The 17,545-nt window shown below is 53.2% G+C and overlaps 2 protein-coding genes across 3 annotated transcripts in view; one reads left to right on the forward strand and one right to left on the reverse strand.

Annotated features, from left to right (window-relative positions):
* Positions 1 to 3,914: 3,914 nt before the first annotated feature.
* On the forward strand, positions 3,915 to 13,228 carry LOC308358555 (uncharacterized protein C19orf81; the record flags this gene model as incomplete). Its single annotated transcript, XM_080828786.1, is given in 7 exon segments — positions 3,915 to 3,929; positions 3,933 to 3,974; positions 4,534 to 4,582; positions 10,587 to 10,659; positions 10,762 to 10,882; positions 12,115 to 12,254; positions 13,033 to 13,228. Coding segments are annotated over 7 exon segments (636 nt in total).
* A 2,811-nt stretch (positions 13,229 to 16,039) lies between these two features.
* SHANK1 (SH3 and multiple ankyrin repeat domains 1) overlaps positions 16,040 to 17,545 on the reverse strand; it is a gene marked incomplete at both ends in the record, with an annotated part of 40,836 nt that continues 39,330 nt past the window's right edge. For both annotated transcript variants that reach the window (XM_080828859.1, XM_080828858.1), the window contains one exon: positions 16,040 to 16,754. In XM_080828859.1, coding sequence (XP_080684985.1) covers positions 16,040 to 16,754 — 715 coding nt within the window. The remainder of the gene's footprint in view (positions 16,755 to 17,545) is intronic.

Below are 17,545 nucleotides of genomic sequence, written 5' to 3' on the forward strand. Positions count from 1 at the left end.
TCCAGGAAGTTTGAGGACCTTGCCTGTCACAGCTTCTGGGAGTGTAGTACAGCATAGAGTACTGGACAGGGAGGGAACCAGGAGACAATCCTTCATATTCATTTCATTCCATCCATACTGTCATTTGTTAAATACTTATTAAGCATAGGTGCCTGGGTGGCAGTTGGTTAAGCATCAGACTCTTGGTTTTGACCTCAGTCTGTGGTCTCAGGGTCGTGAGATCAAGCCAGCATTGAGCTCCACGCTCAGCATGGAGTTTGCTTGAGATTCTCTCTTCCTCCCTTCCTGCTCGTGTGCTCGCTCTCTCTGAAAAAAAAAAAAAAATCTCTTCGAAAAATACTTACTGAGCATCTACTATGTGCTAGGGCACTGCTCTAGGCACCAGGGATCCAGCCAGGAACAAAGCAGACAAAAATCCAAGTCTTGCGAGGGCCCATGGTCTGGTAGAGGAGACAGAGAGTCATCAAATAAATATCTATTCGGGGGTGCCTGGCTGGCTCAGTCAGAAGAGCATGCAACTCTTGATCTTGAGGTCATGAGTTTGAGCCCCACATTGGGTTAAGTAGTGATTACTTGAATAAATACAACTTAAGAAAAAAACTATATGTGTTAGAATCAATGCTTTGTGTGTCTGAGGATGTCACAGAGGGCTTCCCGGAGGAAGTGACCGAGTAATGTCTGAACTGAACTCAGAAGGGTGAGTAGGCATAAACCAGGTGAAGATGGGGTAGGGGAGGAGAAGTGCTCCAGCAAGAAGCAACAGCCTGTTGGAGGCCTGGGGCAGCAGGGAGTCTGGCTCACTGAGGACTGCCAGACACATAAGCTCTATGGGGGAAGCACTTTGTTTTGTTTATTGCTTTATCCCTGCTGCCTGATGCATTGCCTGGCACACAGTAGGGACCCAATATGTATGGACTGGTTGAATGAAGGAGTGAACAAGTGCATGAATAAATAGAGGAATGTATGAATGTGTCTATGGATGGATGGGTGGATGGATAGATGGATGGATGGGTAGGTGGATGGGTGGGCAGATGGATAAATGGATGGATGGATGGATGAGTGGATGGATGGATGGATGGATGGATGGATGAGTGGATGGAAGGATGGATGGATGGATGGATGAGTGGATGGAAGGATGGATGGATGGATGGATGAGTGGATGGATGGGTGGATGAGTGGATGGATAAATGGATGGATGGATGGATGGATTGGTGGGTGGGTGGGTGGGTGGATGGATGGATGAATGAATGGATGGGTGAGTGGATGACTGGAGGATTAGATGCATGTATGGGTGGATGAAGTGATAGTTGGATGGGTGAATGGTTCAGTGGGTGGATGGGTAGGTGGATGGATGAGTGATTGGATGAATTTGCATAAATACCTACAGATTCACACACAAATATTCCTGGAAATAGATGCAGCTACACACCCAGAGACATGCACACATGTGTGTAAACAAAGATTCACCTCTTCTGGTGCTGCCCCTGGAGAGAACAAACACCAAGAAGTTGGCCAAGCTGGCTAGGGCCTGTATGGATGAAGATGCAGGGAGGCAAACCCTTTGACCAGGGCTAGAAACAGCCCCACCCCCACTGCGGCAGTGACATAATTTCTGGAATAGGAAGAAAATGCCAATTCAGGGATTTGTGTCCCAGGCTGTGAGCCAGGCAAGGGAGTGGGACAGGAATGGCCCAAGAGAGATGAGGTGAATGGTAGAGGGAGGCATATGGGGCTAAGACAGACAGAGAAAAAGACAGAGAGATAGAGAGACACAGAGAAACAGAGATGGAGAAATAGAGCAACGGAGACAGAGATGTGCAGAAAGCTATAGAGACACAGAGAATAAGAAATGAACAAAGAAAGAGACACACGACATAGAAATTCAAATTCAGACATAGAGCGAGATGAGGCAGGATTCCAGAGATGAGAGAGGAAGAAAAATAAAGACACAGAGAGAAATGGAGACACAGGGAGATGGAAACATAGAGACCCAGACTCTAGAGGGAAGATGAGAGAGACAGAGATGGAAAGAGAGCGAGAGGAGAACACCCAAAGAGGGGAAAAAAAGAGCTCCAGAAGAGATGGCTAAAACTGGGCTCAGAGAGGGGAAGACATTTGCCTAAGGTTGCACAGTCTGGACACAGCATTTGATGCTGGTCTGTTGAGGGCCAGTGGGGTTGGGGCTGCTGAGCATGAGCCACAGCGATAGAGAGAAATAGTCTCTCTATCTAGCTGCTGGTCTGCCAGGGCATGTAGACACAGGACCGAACCCCTGAGCAAGACAGAGTGGACCATGTTTAGTCTGGGAAAGAAGGAGACAAAGAATGAGCAAAGGAAGGAGACAAAAAACACAGCTAGGAGGAGGAGGAGGTGTCAAAGAAGGGTTCTGGAGGAGGGGGCATTTGGGCTTCTTATTAAAGGGTGAGAGCATTTGGGCTTAGGGAATTGAGGAAGAGCATTCTAGGCAGAAGGCACAGAATGTGAAGAGTGAAAACAGGAGTGGGGTGGGAGGGATTTGAGAATGTTTGAAGGGGCGAGGTGGGAGAGGAGAAAGGGACCAGATTGCAGATTTCAAATTCCTGGCTGAGAGACTGCATCATTGTCCAGGGGTACCGGGGAGCCATGGGAGGGCTGCAAGCTGGTGAGGGGCAGGGTCAGCTCTGGGTGCAGAAGGATGCCTCTGGAACCCTGCAGGGAAAGGAATGAGGAGGGGAGGGCAAGAGGAAGGTTGTAGCGAGGGTCCAGGCAGGAGAGGATGAAGCCTGAGTGTCAGGGCTGTGGGAATGAAGAGGAAAGGAAGCAGTAGGAAGAGGCAGGAGGGCTGGAGCTTGGAGACTGAGAGGCTGGGGCGGGTAGGTGTGCCTGTGGTCATGGGAATGAAAGATGTTCCCTGTCCCATAGGGCTGGAGTTGGCCGCTGGAAATGGAGAAGGACAGCCTGATAGGAAAGAAAGACATGAGGGTGCTGAAAGGGAGACAGGGCCACAGAGGAACTGACGATGAAACTGGGTCTATTTAAGTGAGCACTGTTTTAATTGCCAATGACAAGAGACTCAAATGACTGAAGCAAAGGAGGGAATTAGTTGGGTAAATGAAGGCTTCAGGCATGGCTGGATCTAGGTATCCCAATCAGGAATCTGCATCTTTGGTCTCTGTTCTCCTCATGTTGTCTTTGCTTTTGGGCGCATTCTCTCCCCATATAGTTATGAGAGCTCCCAGCAGCTCCAACCTAGACTCTACCAGCCCGGCAAGCTTAGCAGAAAAAGAAAGATCCTCTTTTATAACAGGTACAGTAAAAGTGTAAGGCTGGACTCTATCCTGGGTTGATTTTTAAGCTCACTCCTGAAGAAATCACTCAGAAAATCAAGGCACTACTCCCTAGAAAGCAGAGAGTCTGTGCTTATTAGGTCAAAGCAGAGACCATCTTGAAGGGGAGAATAGAGTACTAGAGATATAAGTAACAGGGACAGAGGGGGGAGGACAGACAGAATAACTAAGAAAGTCCTGCCTCTTCTCTCACACTTCCTGCTCTGCAGACACAAAGAAAGACATGCTTAAGGAACACCTGTGTGGCACAATCCCTTCACTCCTGCACCTGGGCCCAGGAGTCCCCAGACCGTCCACATCCACCTCTGGATCCTGGAATCTGGTCTCTCACTCCCTCCTCCCATTAACCCAGAGGTTCAGGATCTCAGCTCCCTCCTTCCTCAGACCCAGAGTTGGAGTTCCCAGCCCCTCCCCCTCCTTCTGGAGGAACCATGGCGACCAGGCCCCCTGTCCACCTTTCCCTCCCCCATACAGAATCCAGTTTCTGTTTGAATCTGGCCTGTGTCTAACCAGTTCCTGCGTGAGACAGGGATGATCGGAGGGCAAGTGGGACCAGAAAGGGGATGACAGAGGGCAGGGGAGCCAGTTATGAGAGAAGAGAGGTGAAGAAAGATGGGAAAAGGAGACTGGGAAGAGACGGGGAGAGAAATAGGGAGACAGAGAGAGGATGGTAGGCTTGGAGAGAGGCAGAACACTATGAAGAGAAGGAGGGAAGGAGGGCTGGGGAGATGTTGGGGAAACTAGGGGAGAAGGAGACTGGGGGGATGGAGGGAGGGAGGGGGAGAGCAGTGGGGAGGAAGAGGGCAGAGAAATCAAGGGAAAGAGTAGACGAGAGATGCAGAGAGATTGGGGGGAAAAGATGGGGGGAGAGGTGGAGAGGGACAGAGAGATGGGGCGAGAAGGAGGATGAGAGAGGGACAGAGCCAGGGAGAGGCAGAGAGTTGAGGAGACAGGGAAAAACGGACGAAGAAGCAGGAAAGTGGCGAAGAAGGAGTCGGGGCTCACAGGGACTGGAACTCAGTGGGTTTCCAGAGGTTAGGGGAACCCAGATTCCTACGTGGCCTCAGCCTTCTCGTTCTTCCTTATTTTACCCCCGGGGCTTCAGAGATGAGGAGGAGACAGCAGTGGGGAGAACGAGCTGGGGTGGGTGGTCCAGTCAGGGCCCTTCTCCCCATCCTCCTGAGACATCCCCCACCCACCTTCCCAGGATGCAGCAAGAGGTGGAGACCCTGTGCTCCCCCAGCACGCACAGGGAGGCAGGTACTGAGCACTGTGTGTATTGGGGAGAATGGGGGGCCCTTCATCCATGCCCCATGTGGTAACCTTGGATTGCAGTGTGGCCTTAAGCTAGTCACTGGCCTACCAGAAAGCCACCCCAGACTCCGGACATTGACCAGATTCATGGGCAACACCCTTTGGACTTCAAACTACATTTGTCATGAGCCTTTGTTTGCAGTTCCCTGGTCCGTGGTCTGGACCCAGAACGACATTTCCCATGAGCCTCTGGGGCCTTCTCCACCCTTCTGAGGCTATTGTCTCCCTAGGTGCTCTGCCCTGGTCCCTCACACTCTCCTTTTCTCCCACACTGAGCTCAACAGCTTCCCCCAAAGTCACTCCTCCTCCCTCCTTCCCATCCTCAATGGTCCCACTACCATCCTGGTCACTGGGCTAGACCACCGGTACTGGCCCTCCCTTCCCGTCTCCTCCCACAGCCATCAGTCTGCAGCCCCATCTCCCTGACCACTCCCTTTGTCCTCTGCCTGTCTCTCCATCCCCAGAGCCCCAACTCAGGTCTTGTCCTCTTCCACATGGATGCTCTCTCTACCTAACTCCCGGTTCAGTTTTTCCCCCTAAGCCCATTCCCCACTTGGCTCCTGCAGGGTCTTCTGACCACCATCGCTGACCCTGTCTCTCCTCGGCTCACACCTCTCCTTCCTTCTTCATCACCTCCAGGATAGAGTCCCAACCCCTCAGCCTCAGACCCCGTGTGGTCGGCCACCCGCTGTCAACTTCAGCCTCACATTCCAGGGCTCCCTACCTGCACTCTACTTTAGCAGGGTCATTCATTCATTCATTCATTCATGCACTCAGTCAACATTCATTGAGTAGCACCTTGGTGAGGATGCATTCGGCTAGCATGCAATAGAAATTGGACTTGGTGTAGTATAAAGAATAGGAGGACCATTCCCACCCAAACAGAAGCCCAGAAGTGGGGCGTGGCTTGGGTTTGGTTGAGTCAGCAGCTCAGTGATACCACTGAGGACCAGGTTCTATCTCACTGCCTTTAGGCCTGGGATGTGTCTCCTTTGCACACCAGCTTACTTACCACAAAATGGCTGCCACAGTCCCAGGTATCACTTGCCGAGTTCTTCATCTTAAAAACTCCCAAATTATCTCTCCTCACATCTTATTGGCCAGCACTCAAGTCGCCCACTCACTCTTTTTTTTTTTTTTTAAAGATTTTTATTTATTTATTTGACAGACAGAGATCACAAGTAGGCAGAGAGGCAGGCAGAGATAGAGGAGGAAGCAGGCTCCCCGCTGAGCAGAAAGCCTGATGTGGGGCTCGATCCCAGGACCCTGGGATCATGACCCGAGCCGAAGGCAGAGGCTTTAACCCCTGAGCCACCCAGGCGCCCCCGCCCACTCACTCTTGACTCAACCCCTGGCAAAAGATTATCATGATTACTTTTGTCAGCAGTTCTCAGCTCTGGTCCTCACATCAGGTGAAAGGATTAAAAATATATATATATATGCCCACCCTCACTTCAGAGCCAACTTAACCAGAATCTCTAGGATCTGGGTCCTTGCATCTATATTTTCTGAATGCTTGTCAAGTGATTGCGATGAACAGTAAGGGCTGGAAGGCGCTGGTTTAAACTGGATGGGATACCTTTGAGGAAATGAGATTGGTGACGGTCCCATGAGTTGCATGAGCAAGGGATGCACCCTTCTCAAATGGGGGAAGAAGGATGGGAATGGCCGAGTGGGGATCCTTTCTTGGTGTCTGTTCCAAGAGCCTCTGTGCCAGGTGCCATGTCAGGCATAGCAAATGACCTCATGGCCAAACAGACACTGTTTCTGTCCTCAGATCTCTTTTATTTTTATTTTTTTAAAAGATTTTATTTATTTATTTGACAGACAGAGATCACAAGTAGGCAGAGAGAGGAGGAAGCAGTTTCCCTGCGAGCAGAGAGCCTGATGTGGGGCTCGATCCCAGGACCCTGAGATCATGACCTGAGCCGAAGGCAGAGGCTTTAACCCACTGAGCCACCCAGGCGCCCCTCTTTTATTTTTAAAAAAGATTTCATCTTTATTTATTTATTTGAGAGAGAGAGAGAGAAGCAGACTCCCCACTGAGCAGGGAGGCTCCATCCCAGGACCCTGGGATCGCTACCCGAGCCAAAGGCAGATGTTTAACCAACTGAGCCACCCAGGGGTCCCTGTCCTCAGGTCTCTTTTAGGGTCTTTGAAGGCCTCTTTTGGTGATCTCTGCCCCATATCATCTCTAACCTAGACTGAGGCACCCATCTGATAAATAGAATTTATGTAGAGCTCCAGAAAAGTTGAGTGGAACTGAGTTGACTAGTTGGCCACTTTTGTAGATCAGTATTTCAGTTTTGTGGCTGACTTTGTGGTACTTTGGAACCAGAAACATTTTTAACTCACTAGGGTGCGAACTTTGGCGTCAGCCATCAGAAAGCCCGTGGGTCCCCAGTGTTTTTGCCTATGGTGCCCGATTAGTGAAATGACCCAGCCTGTTCCCACATAGGGAGGGCAGACAGAGAGGGTGGACACCATCTCACAAATAATTAATAACCTACAAATGCAATAACCATGCCTTAGTCTTGGGCTGAAGGGAATTCTGAGAAGCTGCTGCAGACGACCATATTCTCTTTTGCTTAAAAACCTTAGTCCCTGGTGGTCCCTCTGCATAAACAAACTTTCCCCTGCCATTTCTCTTTTCTTTCTCTCTTTCTCTTTCTTCCTTCCTTCCTCCCTCTTTCTTTCTTCTTTCTCTCTCTCTCTGTCTTTCCTTTCAGTAGGCTCCATGACCTGGGCTGAGATCAAGAGTTGGACGCTCAACTGACTGAGCCACCCAGGCGCCCCCCGCCCCCGCCATTTCTTTATTTGGCAAGCTCCTCCTTATTCCCTGGGTCTTCCTGTAGACATTACCTCCTCCAAGGAGCCTTCCCTGATTGCCCCTAGATTAGGCTTCGCCTTCACCTCATGACATCTCCGCTGTATATTCTATCATCCTTTACAGTGACTGCTTCCCTCACCAGACTGGGAGCTCCTGGCGAGCAGGGCAGTTGGTCTAGACAGAGTCGGGTGAGAGGCAGCGGACTGGGGAGATTGAGAACACAGAGTCTAGATCCAGATGCTTAGATTTTTATCCTGATTCTATCACTTAAGGCTGCGCCACCTTGGGCAAGTCCCGTGATCTCTCTGTGCTTCCGCTTCATCATTTGTTAACTTGCACTATTTCAGCAAGCTGTCGTGAGGATGCAATGGAAAACACTTTTGAAGTGATCGGCTTTTTATTTTATTTTTTAATTTTAATTTTTTAAAAAGATTTTATTTATTTATTTGACAGACAGAAATCACAAGTAGGCAGAGAGGCAGGCAGAGTGGTGGGGGGGGAGCAGGCTCCCCGCTGAGCAGAGAGCCTCATGTGGGGCTCGATCCCAGCACCCTGGGATCACAACCAGAGCCGAAGGCAGAGGCTTTAACCCACTGAACCACCCAGGTGCCCCTATTTTATTTTATTTTTAAAGTAAGCTCTACGCCCAGTGTAAGGCTTGAACTCACAATCCCGAGATCAAGAATTGGATGCTCTACCAACTAAGCCAGCCAGGTGCCCCAAGGGTTTGGCTTTTTAAAGGGATTGTAGGGGTGCCTGGGTGGCTCAGTGGGTTAAAGCCTCTGCCCTCGGCTCAGGTCATGATCTCAGGGTCCTGGGATCAAGCCTCACATCAGGCTCTCTGCTCAGTAGGGAGCCTGCTTCCCTTCCTCTCTCTCTCCCTGCCTCTCTGCCTACTTGTGATTTCTGTCTGTCAAATAAATAAGTAAATCTTTAAAAAAATAATAAAAGGGATTGTAAACCTATAGTTATTATTATTATGTGGACAGATGTGGGGGAGGTTATTGTGTTGGAGAGATGTAGGGGAAGCCAGTATAGCTGGAAGAAAATGATTAGAGAGGTCAACAGGGGTCGCGACCACACACAGGGCCGGTACTTCTTCTAGGAGATCTTGTTAAAATGCAGATTCTGATCCCGTAGGTCTGGGAAATACTGTGTTTCTTTCTTTTTTGTTTCAATTTGTTTTCCAAGTTGCATACATAAAACGAAGAGATCGGAAATATATTTCAATCAGTTTTGACACCTGCCTAGATTCATCTCACCCAAAGCACTGTGAAGCATAGACTACCCCCATTATACCAGTTCCCCCACATCCAAATCCTGTTTCAAACAAGCTACTGCTCCCCAGATCACACACTGAGGAGCGAGGGAGGACTATATCCTGAAGGCAAGAGGAAGCCACTGGTGGTTCGCAAGCATGGGGTGTAGTGATGGGCTGATCACCCCAGCTGCCCTGTGGAAACAGATGGGAGGTGGGAGGATGGGGACTGGAGCAGGGGACTTACTATGGTACAAGCTCAGTCAAAGACCACCAGGATCATAGCTGTGACATAGCTGTGTGCTGGAGACAGGCTCTTGTGAGCCGACTGTTAAATTTTGCAAGCTGGTTGTTATAACTGTGGGGAGCATGGAATTGGTCATGGTGGGAGTACTGACAGAATGAAAACCGGCAAAAGCTACAGTGGGTGTGGTGTGTGCGCACGTGGGCACATGTAAGAGAGAGATAGAGACAGAGTGATATTAATTAGACATTTACCAGCACACCCCTAAGTTTACTGACTTGTACTGAAGGAGTCCGTAACACATGGAATGTCTTAGTAGGAGGGTGTTAGGGAGGACTTATTATTATGGGAGCTGCTGGGTTAGGTGACTTTGGGAGAATTCGGGGAAGCAGGCTTTGCTCTGGATCGGATGCTGGCAGGAAGTGGAGGCAAGTCTATGACGCAGGAGGGATGAATGGAGCGAACATTGTGGGTGGGGAAGAAGCAGCATCAGCTCTAAACCAAGAGGAGGATGTTTGGTCATTTTGTGGTTTGGACGGTGTTCATGTTGTGTGGTGCTGAGACATGACTCTGCTCTTATTTTTATCTTGGTCTATCATGGTCACAGTGTGGCCTTGGCTGACGTGGGTGTTCTGTGAAGTTGTTTATGTCCGACATAAACAGCCTGGCTGTTGAGGGCTGCTTTCCTCTTTGTTCATTTGCTGTAACAAAGAGACACCCCCACACATGATGGCATGAAGAAGAGAGTGTATTTCTCTCATGGGACGGGAGGCAGGTGGTCTGGATTGGTGGGACATCTCAGCCCCATGAGATGACTCAGGGACCCAGATTCCCTCCATATTGTTGCTCTAGCACGGCCGAAGCTGGCTCGTTGCTACATCCATTCCAGTACAAGGGAAGGGGCAACAAGTCAAAGACAAGCAACCGACTTTTAAACAAATGACTCCAAAGTTTCACCCCTCACTCCCCTAACACAGTTGGTGAGAACTCCGTCACATGGCCACACACAGCTGCAAGGGATGCTGGGAACCGTTATATCTAGCCCCGCGGCTGGTCAGACTCTAAGACTGTAGAGGAGGGGCAAAACGGGTTATGTGGGACAACCAGCAGTTGGCCATTAAGAGAGACCCTTTAGTCAATGGAGGAGTTGCCTAGAGCGGCTCAGATTTGGCAGCTGTTATCAGTCTAGTTGCAATCAGGAGGCCGTTTCTGAGAGTGCTGGGAAAACCACACACTAGATTCAAAGGCTGCTGCTGGGCTGGGGTGACTGGAATAGGAAGCAAAATGCTTGGCAAGCCCCTTCCTCTTCCTCCAGCCTCGCGATCTCTCTCTCTCTCTCTCCCATCTCTCGAGCGCCCCCTACAGGCAGAGCCTAGCAGAAACCCAGCCGTTGCAGCAGCAAAAACGGTGGGGGGGGGGGGTGGGGGCTGGTAGAGTCCCTGCCCTGAGATCAGAGTGGGTGCAGAAGGGAGTTTGGAGCCGAGAGGCAATAGCTTAGTAGGTGGCATAAGAGCTATTCGGGGTGGCATGGACAACCCTTCGTGATGCCCATTTAGGGCAAAAAAATGTCTGAGGAGTGCTCAGAACCGCTGACACTGAGTTCTTCATCCCCAGGAGCCCTCCTTGTGGACCTAGAGACCCCAGAGGAGACGCCAACCCGGAGCCTGGGCAGGCCTGTCAAATCCTCGTGAGTGGCCCCTGGCCCCAAGGCTTCTGATCTCAGCTCCTCCGAGTGCGATGTCAGCAACCCCTGACCTCGGAGGTCCCTGCCCGCTCGCTCTCTCCCCAGAAAGCAGTACCTGCGCCAGGTCATTGCAGAATACGAGGCGCTGGACCGAGAGCTCCCGTGCATCCGGAAGTTCCCCACACCACCCGCTGCCCAGCCTCTCTGTCTGTGCGTGGAGACCTCAGTGAGTGGCCCCGCCCCTGCGCCTGCTCCTGGGACCCCAGGCCCCGAGCCTTCTGCACAGTTTCACTGGGAGGATAGAAAGAGAACTGACTCAGAAATGAGGTGGACAAGGCTTAAATCTAGACTCGGCGGCTTACCAGCTGTGGGCTTGGCACCAGGTTTTAGGCTGCTAAAAATTGATTATGAATTTGTCAGGGGATCAATCATCATATTTATCACTGCTGATCCCAGAGAGGCAAAGAGAAGGGAGGAAAAGGGCCAGAGCAGGGCAGAGATCAAAAGACAGACAGCAGGGAGACTGAGGACACAGGGAGTCCTTTCAATCCATCTACCATGAAATTCTGTAAAGTTTGCAAATGTAGCAAAGACTCAAGATAAAGCCCCTGTTTTTGGAGATTCAGTGTCCAAATCTGTTGGTAATCCCTACCATCAGTCAGAGGAGGTATCTACTAGGTTCTTGCTGGTAAATTAAAACCTTAATGGGATGCTTCCATGCGCCAGGCACAGGACCCAGATGCACTCCCTCAGCCCATCTGTGTGACTTTAGCCCAACAGAGATTGTTGTCCTTGTCTTCTTTGTGGCTCTGAACAGGAGACCCCACCTCCCCCACACATACACCCACAGCTTGCCTTCCTGGAGGTGACCAGTTTCATGATTTCATCCCAGTTCATCAGCAATTTTATATGTTATGACCATAGTATATCACCTTCAACATGGTAATCTCTTGCTGAAAATGTGGTTAGTGGTCAATGTTTCTGAATGGCAAGAAGTCACAACCCCTATGATCCCTATTATTATTATTATTATTTTACAACGGAATATTCCTTAAAATGCTACTAGGAACATAAAAGGAAAAGTGTGCAACCTTAATCCTTGCAGGATCTTCGAGAGTTGCCAAAAGCCTGCCATCCAGCGCAGGTTGCTGGAAAAATTTTTGGTAAGGTTGGCCAAATTGGTAAATCATTTAAGCCACCTGTACATTGGCAAATCGGCTCCTTGAGAATTGCTTTTTGGAGAATGACCTAGAAGGACAGGTAAATGCTTTTCTACCTCAGAGATACCTGTGCTCCCCGCTTTGACTACAGCGATGGGCTCCATACATCGAGTGTGAGTCTTGCCTCGCAAAGGCCACCTGAGATTCTGGCAGGTCCTGCAAGTGGGTCTAAGGTAGGGGCTTAGGAACCTGGACGGAACCTGACTGTCTCGTGCTGACGCTCTCTTGACTCCTCCAGCCAGAGGAGGACCTTACCCACCTAGAGGTGCTGGAGGCTCTGGAGGCCGAGTTACCTGGCGCCATGGAGAGCGGGCGCGTGAGCAGCATCCGCTTTGAAAATATGAATGTCATCTGTGGGACTGCGGGGCGCCGGGACAGGTGAGCCTGCGGCGGGGTCGCGGTCCCGAAGGAACGAGGGGGGCGTGGCCAGGAGTGAGAGTGAGGGGTGTGGCCTACTGAGAGCGGTGGGGAGGGGCCAAGGCGCCGAGTGGGCGGGGCCGGGAAGGGAAGGCTGTGTGGTCTGGAGAAGGGCCTGATGGGTGCAAGGGCGGGGCGATGGGGCGGAGAGAGAAGTGAAGCGGGAATGGGCTCGAGCCGAGAGTGAGAGCGGTGAAGGGGGAGGGCCAGGTGAGATCAGAGAGAAGGCGGGACCTGGAGTGAGGAAATGGACGTTGAGTGACCCGGACAGGTAACACCGAGGTGTGGGGTCGGAGCCTGGACCCATCACATTGAGGGAGTGGGGACCAGGAGAGATCTAGAGGGTCAGAGGCCTGGAGTGTCTAGCTGGGGGCGAGGCCGGGAGAAACCTAAATCTGGGGACAGGCCCGAGAGACACGCTGAAGGGGGCCCGGCCCTGGAACGGCGGTTTGAAGAGATGGAGCCTCGACAGACCACAACTGGGGGACAGGACCAGGCTGAGAGAAGACGGGACCTAGAATGACCCGCGTAAGGATCGAAGTACGGGTTGACTTCGGCGAGACGGCAGGGCTGCTGAGGGGTTTAGGGACAGCGCGACGAGCTGAGCAACCGCAGTGGGTAAACGAACGAGAAGGAACCAAGCAGGGACCCTCCGACGATCAAAGGCGGGGCTGGGACCACCAGCGATTCCTTTCGGTCTCCGCCCCGTCCCTGTCCTCTTGGCCCCGCCCCCTCGCAGGTGGCTCATCACCGTCACTGACTTCCAGACTCGCTCGCGTCTGCTGCGCTCCGGCGTCCGCCTCCGCGGGAACGCACACCCGCTGGTGCGCCACGACGAGCTGCTGCTGGCGGATTACCGCCTGCACCTGCGCCGCTCCCTTGTCCGGCGGCGCATGCTCGAGGCTCTAGGGGCGGAGCCGACCGAGGAAGACTAACATTTAGAGGGCGGGCCCCGGCTGCGCATGCGCACCGCCCCGCGGGCTCGGGCGACCCACCCGGAACCCCCCGAGGGAAGGGGGCGTTGCCTCCCCAGGAAGGAGGCGGGGCCGGCTCGAGGGGGTGGATACTGTGAGTTTAATTATAAAGAATGACCTGGTACAAAAGCCATTTCTCTCTGCAAAATTTTGGTGGGGAGTCAGGGGGAGGGAGGTGATGGGGGGTAGGGATGAACCCCCATAATATAATCCCGCCTCCCTCATCTTCCCCCAGTCCCTGCAAATGGACGCCTGGGTCCCAATCCCTTGAATGATAAACTGAGGCTCGCGAGAGGGAAGACCCGGGCGCCGGGGCTTTCAACCAATGCCGATCAGTCTCAGCGAGAACCAGACGTCCTCATCCGCCCCCCTCCTCTTTTCTCCTCCCACCCCCCTTGGAAGACAATTCTCGGGCTTTTATTTCAGGTTTTTTTTTTTTTCTGGATTTTTTTGTGTGTGTTCTAGTTTTTTTTTTTTTTTTGTATTTTCTTTTGTTATTGTTCCTCTTTTTGCTTTATCCTCTCCGCCCCGCGCTGCCCCCATCCAGTCCCTTCCCCCTCCCACCCCGACCTCCTCCCCCCCCACCCCCTACACCCTCCCCAACCCCGCGGCACCCATCCAAAATGAACAAGCCCTTGATAGACGGGCGCCGCGCAGGCCCCCTGCGGGCGGGGGGCATCCGACAAGGGGGAGGGGGCGGGTAGGGGCCCAGCATGACCTCTGCCCCCTCCTTGCTACCCCTCCCCCCTCCCACGACCCTCCCACAAGGTTCCCCGCAGATCCCTGACGTGGTGAGGGGAGAGGGCTGCAAGCACCCTCCCCCCCCATGGACGGAGCGCCCCCCCCTCGGGGGTAGGGGGCAGCAGAGAGGGAATGGGCTTGGGGAAAGGAGGGGGAGCTCCCTTCTTTGGCAGCTGAACATGGGGGGGACCTGAGGGCGATGCCCTCCCCCCTTTACCCACAGTAGTAGAGGGGGCTTCGCAGGGGAAGGGGTGGCTTAAAATTCCCAAGCCCCAGGAATAAAGGAAGTGGGGAAGCGTGCAGGAAGGGAACAGCCATGCTGGAGGGAGGAGGAATTCCTTGGAGAAAAGGAAAGGTTTGGAGGGGGAAGGATCTTCGTGCAAAATGGATGGAGAGATGGTCTAGGAAGAGCGAGAGGAGGGGGGGATGTGCAAGAGGTCACAGACTGGAGCGGCGAGAAGAGGAAGCGTGGAGGCACGGTGAGCAAGAGGGGAGTGTGCATAGGGTCTTCTCTTGCCAGGAGAAAGGAGTGTCCAAGAGGTGAGAAGTCAGGCAGGGTGAGAATGTCTGGAAGAGGTGTTCCTGCACAGGCACAAAACAAGGATGCTAGGAAAAGAAACGACAGTACAGCCCAAGAGTGTGTGGAAGGAGACAAGTGTGCAAAAGGAGAGAGACGGTTGAGATCCCCCCAGGGAGATTGAAACAGTCCGGGAGCCAACAGGAACAAGGAGAGACTCAAGAATGAGTGTGCAGCAAAGCCACGGTGTGCAGAAACGTTAGAGAAGGAACATGGCTTCAAGAGAGCGGCAGGAGAGCTGGGGAGGACGTGTGCGCAAGAGTTGAGTGTGCGAGAAAGCTCACAAAATGAGCTGAGAATGAGGCAGGACACAGATCTGGAAAAGAAGGGTGCACAGGAGTGGGAACCTGGCAAAGAGGAAGGGAATGAGAGAGAAGCAGTTCCTGGGAGGCAGGTGTGCGGGATGCGGGAGAAGTGATGGTGTGGGGGGGGGAGGGGCAGGGAAGGGCATGGGAGTGTCACTGTGAGACGGAGAGGCGTGGAGAGTCAGAACGTGGGGCTTTGAGAACAAGAAGGAGAAATGCTTAAAGACGATGGGCACAAGCGTGTCAGGAGCCGTGCATGAGATAGTAAGTGCACAAGAACTGAGTCAAGGCAGGTGTGTCCCACAGAATAAATACGTGTGCACAGAGTTTGTGAGTGGGTAGGGAAAAGGGTGTCCCAAGTGTGTCTGCAGCAAGGGTTTAGAGATTTTCAGGAGTGAGGTGTGTAAAGGAAGGTACCAAGGGAAGAGTACGCAGGCAAGAGTTTGAGACAGGAAGGGTATGGAACGTGGAAGAAGAAATGCAATGTGTGCTAGGGAAACGGGGTGTTTGAGCGCTGAGAGGGCCTCGCAAGCCAGAAGCGAAGGCGGAGTGTGCAAGACAGCGAGAGGGCAAATTTGTGCAAAATTGTAGCCCAGGGAGAGGAGAGGCAAGCAGGCGTGCAAAGGAGCGTGCAAGAGGCCGGGGCGGTGTGTGTGGGGGGGAGCGGCGGCTGCTGTATGTGCTGGGGAGAGGGGAAGGTGGGGAGAGCCCAGGGGCCTGGAGAGGGGGGGAAGGGTTGTTAGAGGGGCGGCAGGTGGTGGAATCTGAGGGCACCCCCTTCCCCTGCGGCCGGGGACAACCCGCATCCAATCAGGCTCAGGGCTGACCCTCTATGGCTCTGTCTGTTCCCCCCTCCCCAGAACCGACCCTTCCCTCCTCCTCCATCCCCCTCTGTGATTTCCTCCATCACCCCCCCCCTTTGCTCCCTGCTTCACACACAGTCTTGTCTCAGCTGCCCCCTCCTGTGAGGTGCAAATGTCTGGCTGGGATCAGGCCACCTGGTGACCTCCGGCCTTGGGAGAGGAGGGCAGGGCGCAGTTCTAGCAGAGTCCCTGGCCCAGGGGGAGAGAATGACGGTCAGGGGTCAGAGGTCAAGAGGCCAGTAGGCCCAGGGGTTCTGTGGACGGGCTGGTCCGTCCAGGCCAGCCATCACCTCTCCAGGAAAAATTTGAGAGCCCGGTCGATGTTCATGCGGTGGCCCACCCTGGTCACACCCAGATCGACGTAATCCTCCTTGGTCAAGGCAGGCAGATGGGAGCCATCGATCTCGTGGTCCAGGAACTGCGCCCGGTGCTCGGCCAACCCCAGCCACTCGAGCCAATCAGCCACATCGAACTTGGTCCAGAACCCCAGAGGCTTAGCGCCGAAGGGCTTGTCCGGGGGCAGCGAAAGCAGGCGGGTTGGTGAAAGGGAGCGGGAGGCCCCTGACAAGGCCCCGCCGAGCCCCCCAGACATCCCGGGGTGTGGTGGCACAAAGACGGGGGCGAAAGGATCAGCGGAACCTCCTGCCCCTCCGGTTGGGGAGCTGCGGATGTCAAAGAGGCCCGGATACAGGGGTCCGGAAGGCAGGATGGGCAGGGACGAGGGCCTGGGCGCAGGGCTGACCTTGTGCTCCGAGGCGGGCAGCAGTGAGGGGCTGGGGGCCCGGCGGAGCAGAGGCGGCCGCATCTCGAACTCCACGCCCTGGAGGTGGCGGGTGGACGTGGAGGAGGAGGCTGAGGGTGAGGTGGCCCCCGACGCTGCAGCGGCTGAAGGGGGGACCCCGCTTCCTGTGGGGAGTGGCGGCAGAGGTGGTTTGGGCCAGTTCTGAAACAGGCTGCTGACAGGTTTGGAGAGGAGCGAGGACTGGGAGTCTTCGGAGAGTCTGGAAGGTGACAAAGGGGCAAGGGTGGAGGAAGGGGGTTTGGAAGGCAATGGCGGGGTGAGAAAGAGGCAGAGGTCGAGACGTAGGGAGAGAAGAGACATAGGAGCGGGGGCGGGTAGAGAAGTGGAGGAGAGAGATGGGAAGAGATAGAAGGAGCGAGGGGGTGAGACAGATGTCAGGACAGAAATGAAGGGAGAGAAGAACGAGAGGACAGGGAGAGGGTGACAGTCAAGAGAGATGAAAGAAAAAGAGACATTAAGTGATAATAATAATAATCGCCACCACTTACTGATGCTCACGTGTGCCAGGCATTGTTCTAAGTGCTTTACATATCGCATCTCAGTGTATTCCCCATGACAGCCCTGATGCAGGTTACTATTATTATCAGCAGCACAGAGAGGTTAAGTAACTTGCCTAAGGACACACAGCCAGGAAGTGGCAGAGCCCAGTTATATGGCACCAAAGTCTGAGCTCTTAACCACTACTCTATACTGCCTATCGGGTTATGGCCAGTCACAGCAGAGTGGAAGACAGGGAGACGGTGAGAGAGGAACAAAAAGAGGGTGAGCATTCAGGGGAGAGAGATGGAAGGGGATGGGGACAAGAGAGAGAGAGAGAGGGAGAGAGATGAGGAGAGGGAGATGAAAGAGAGAAGAAACAAGGGGAGAAAAAGGTTCCCCTCATCCCTTTAGCTCCTTCAGAACAGTCCTGCCTCAGGACCTTTGAACGGGCTGTTACCTTGGCCTAGCTCACTTCCTCCATGTAGCCATGGGATCTGCTCCCTCCCTTCC

This window comes from Martes martes, assembly GCF_963455335.1.
Source record: "Martes martes genome assembly, chromosome: 17".
Classification (NCBI taxonomy): domain Eukaryota; kingdom Metazoa; phylum Chordata; class Mammalia; order Carnivora; family Mustelidae; genus Martes; species Martes martes.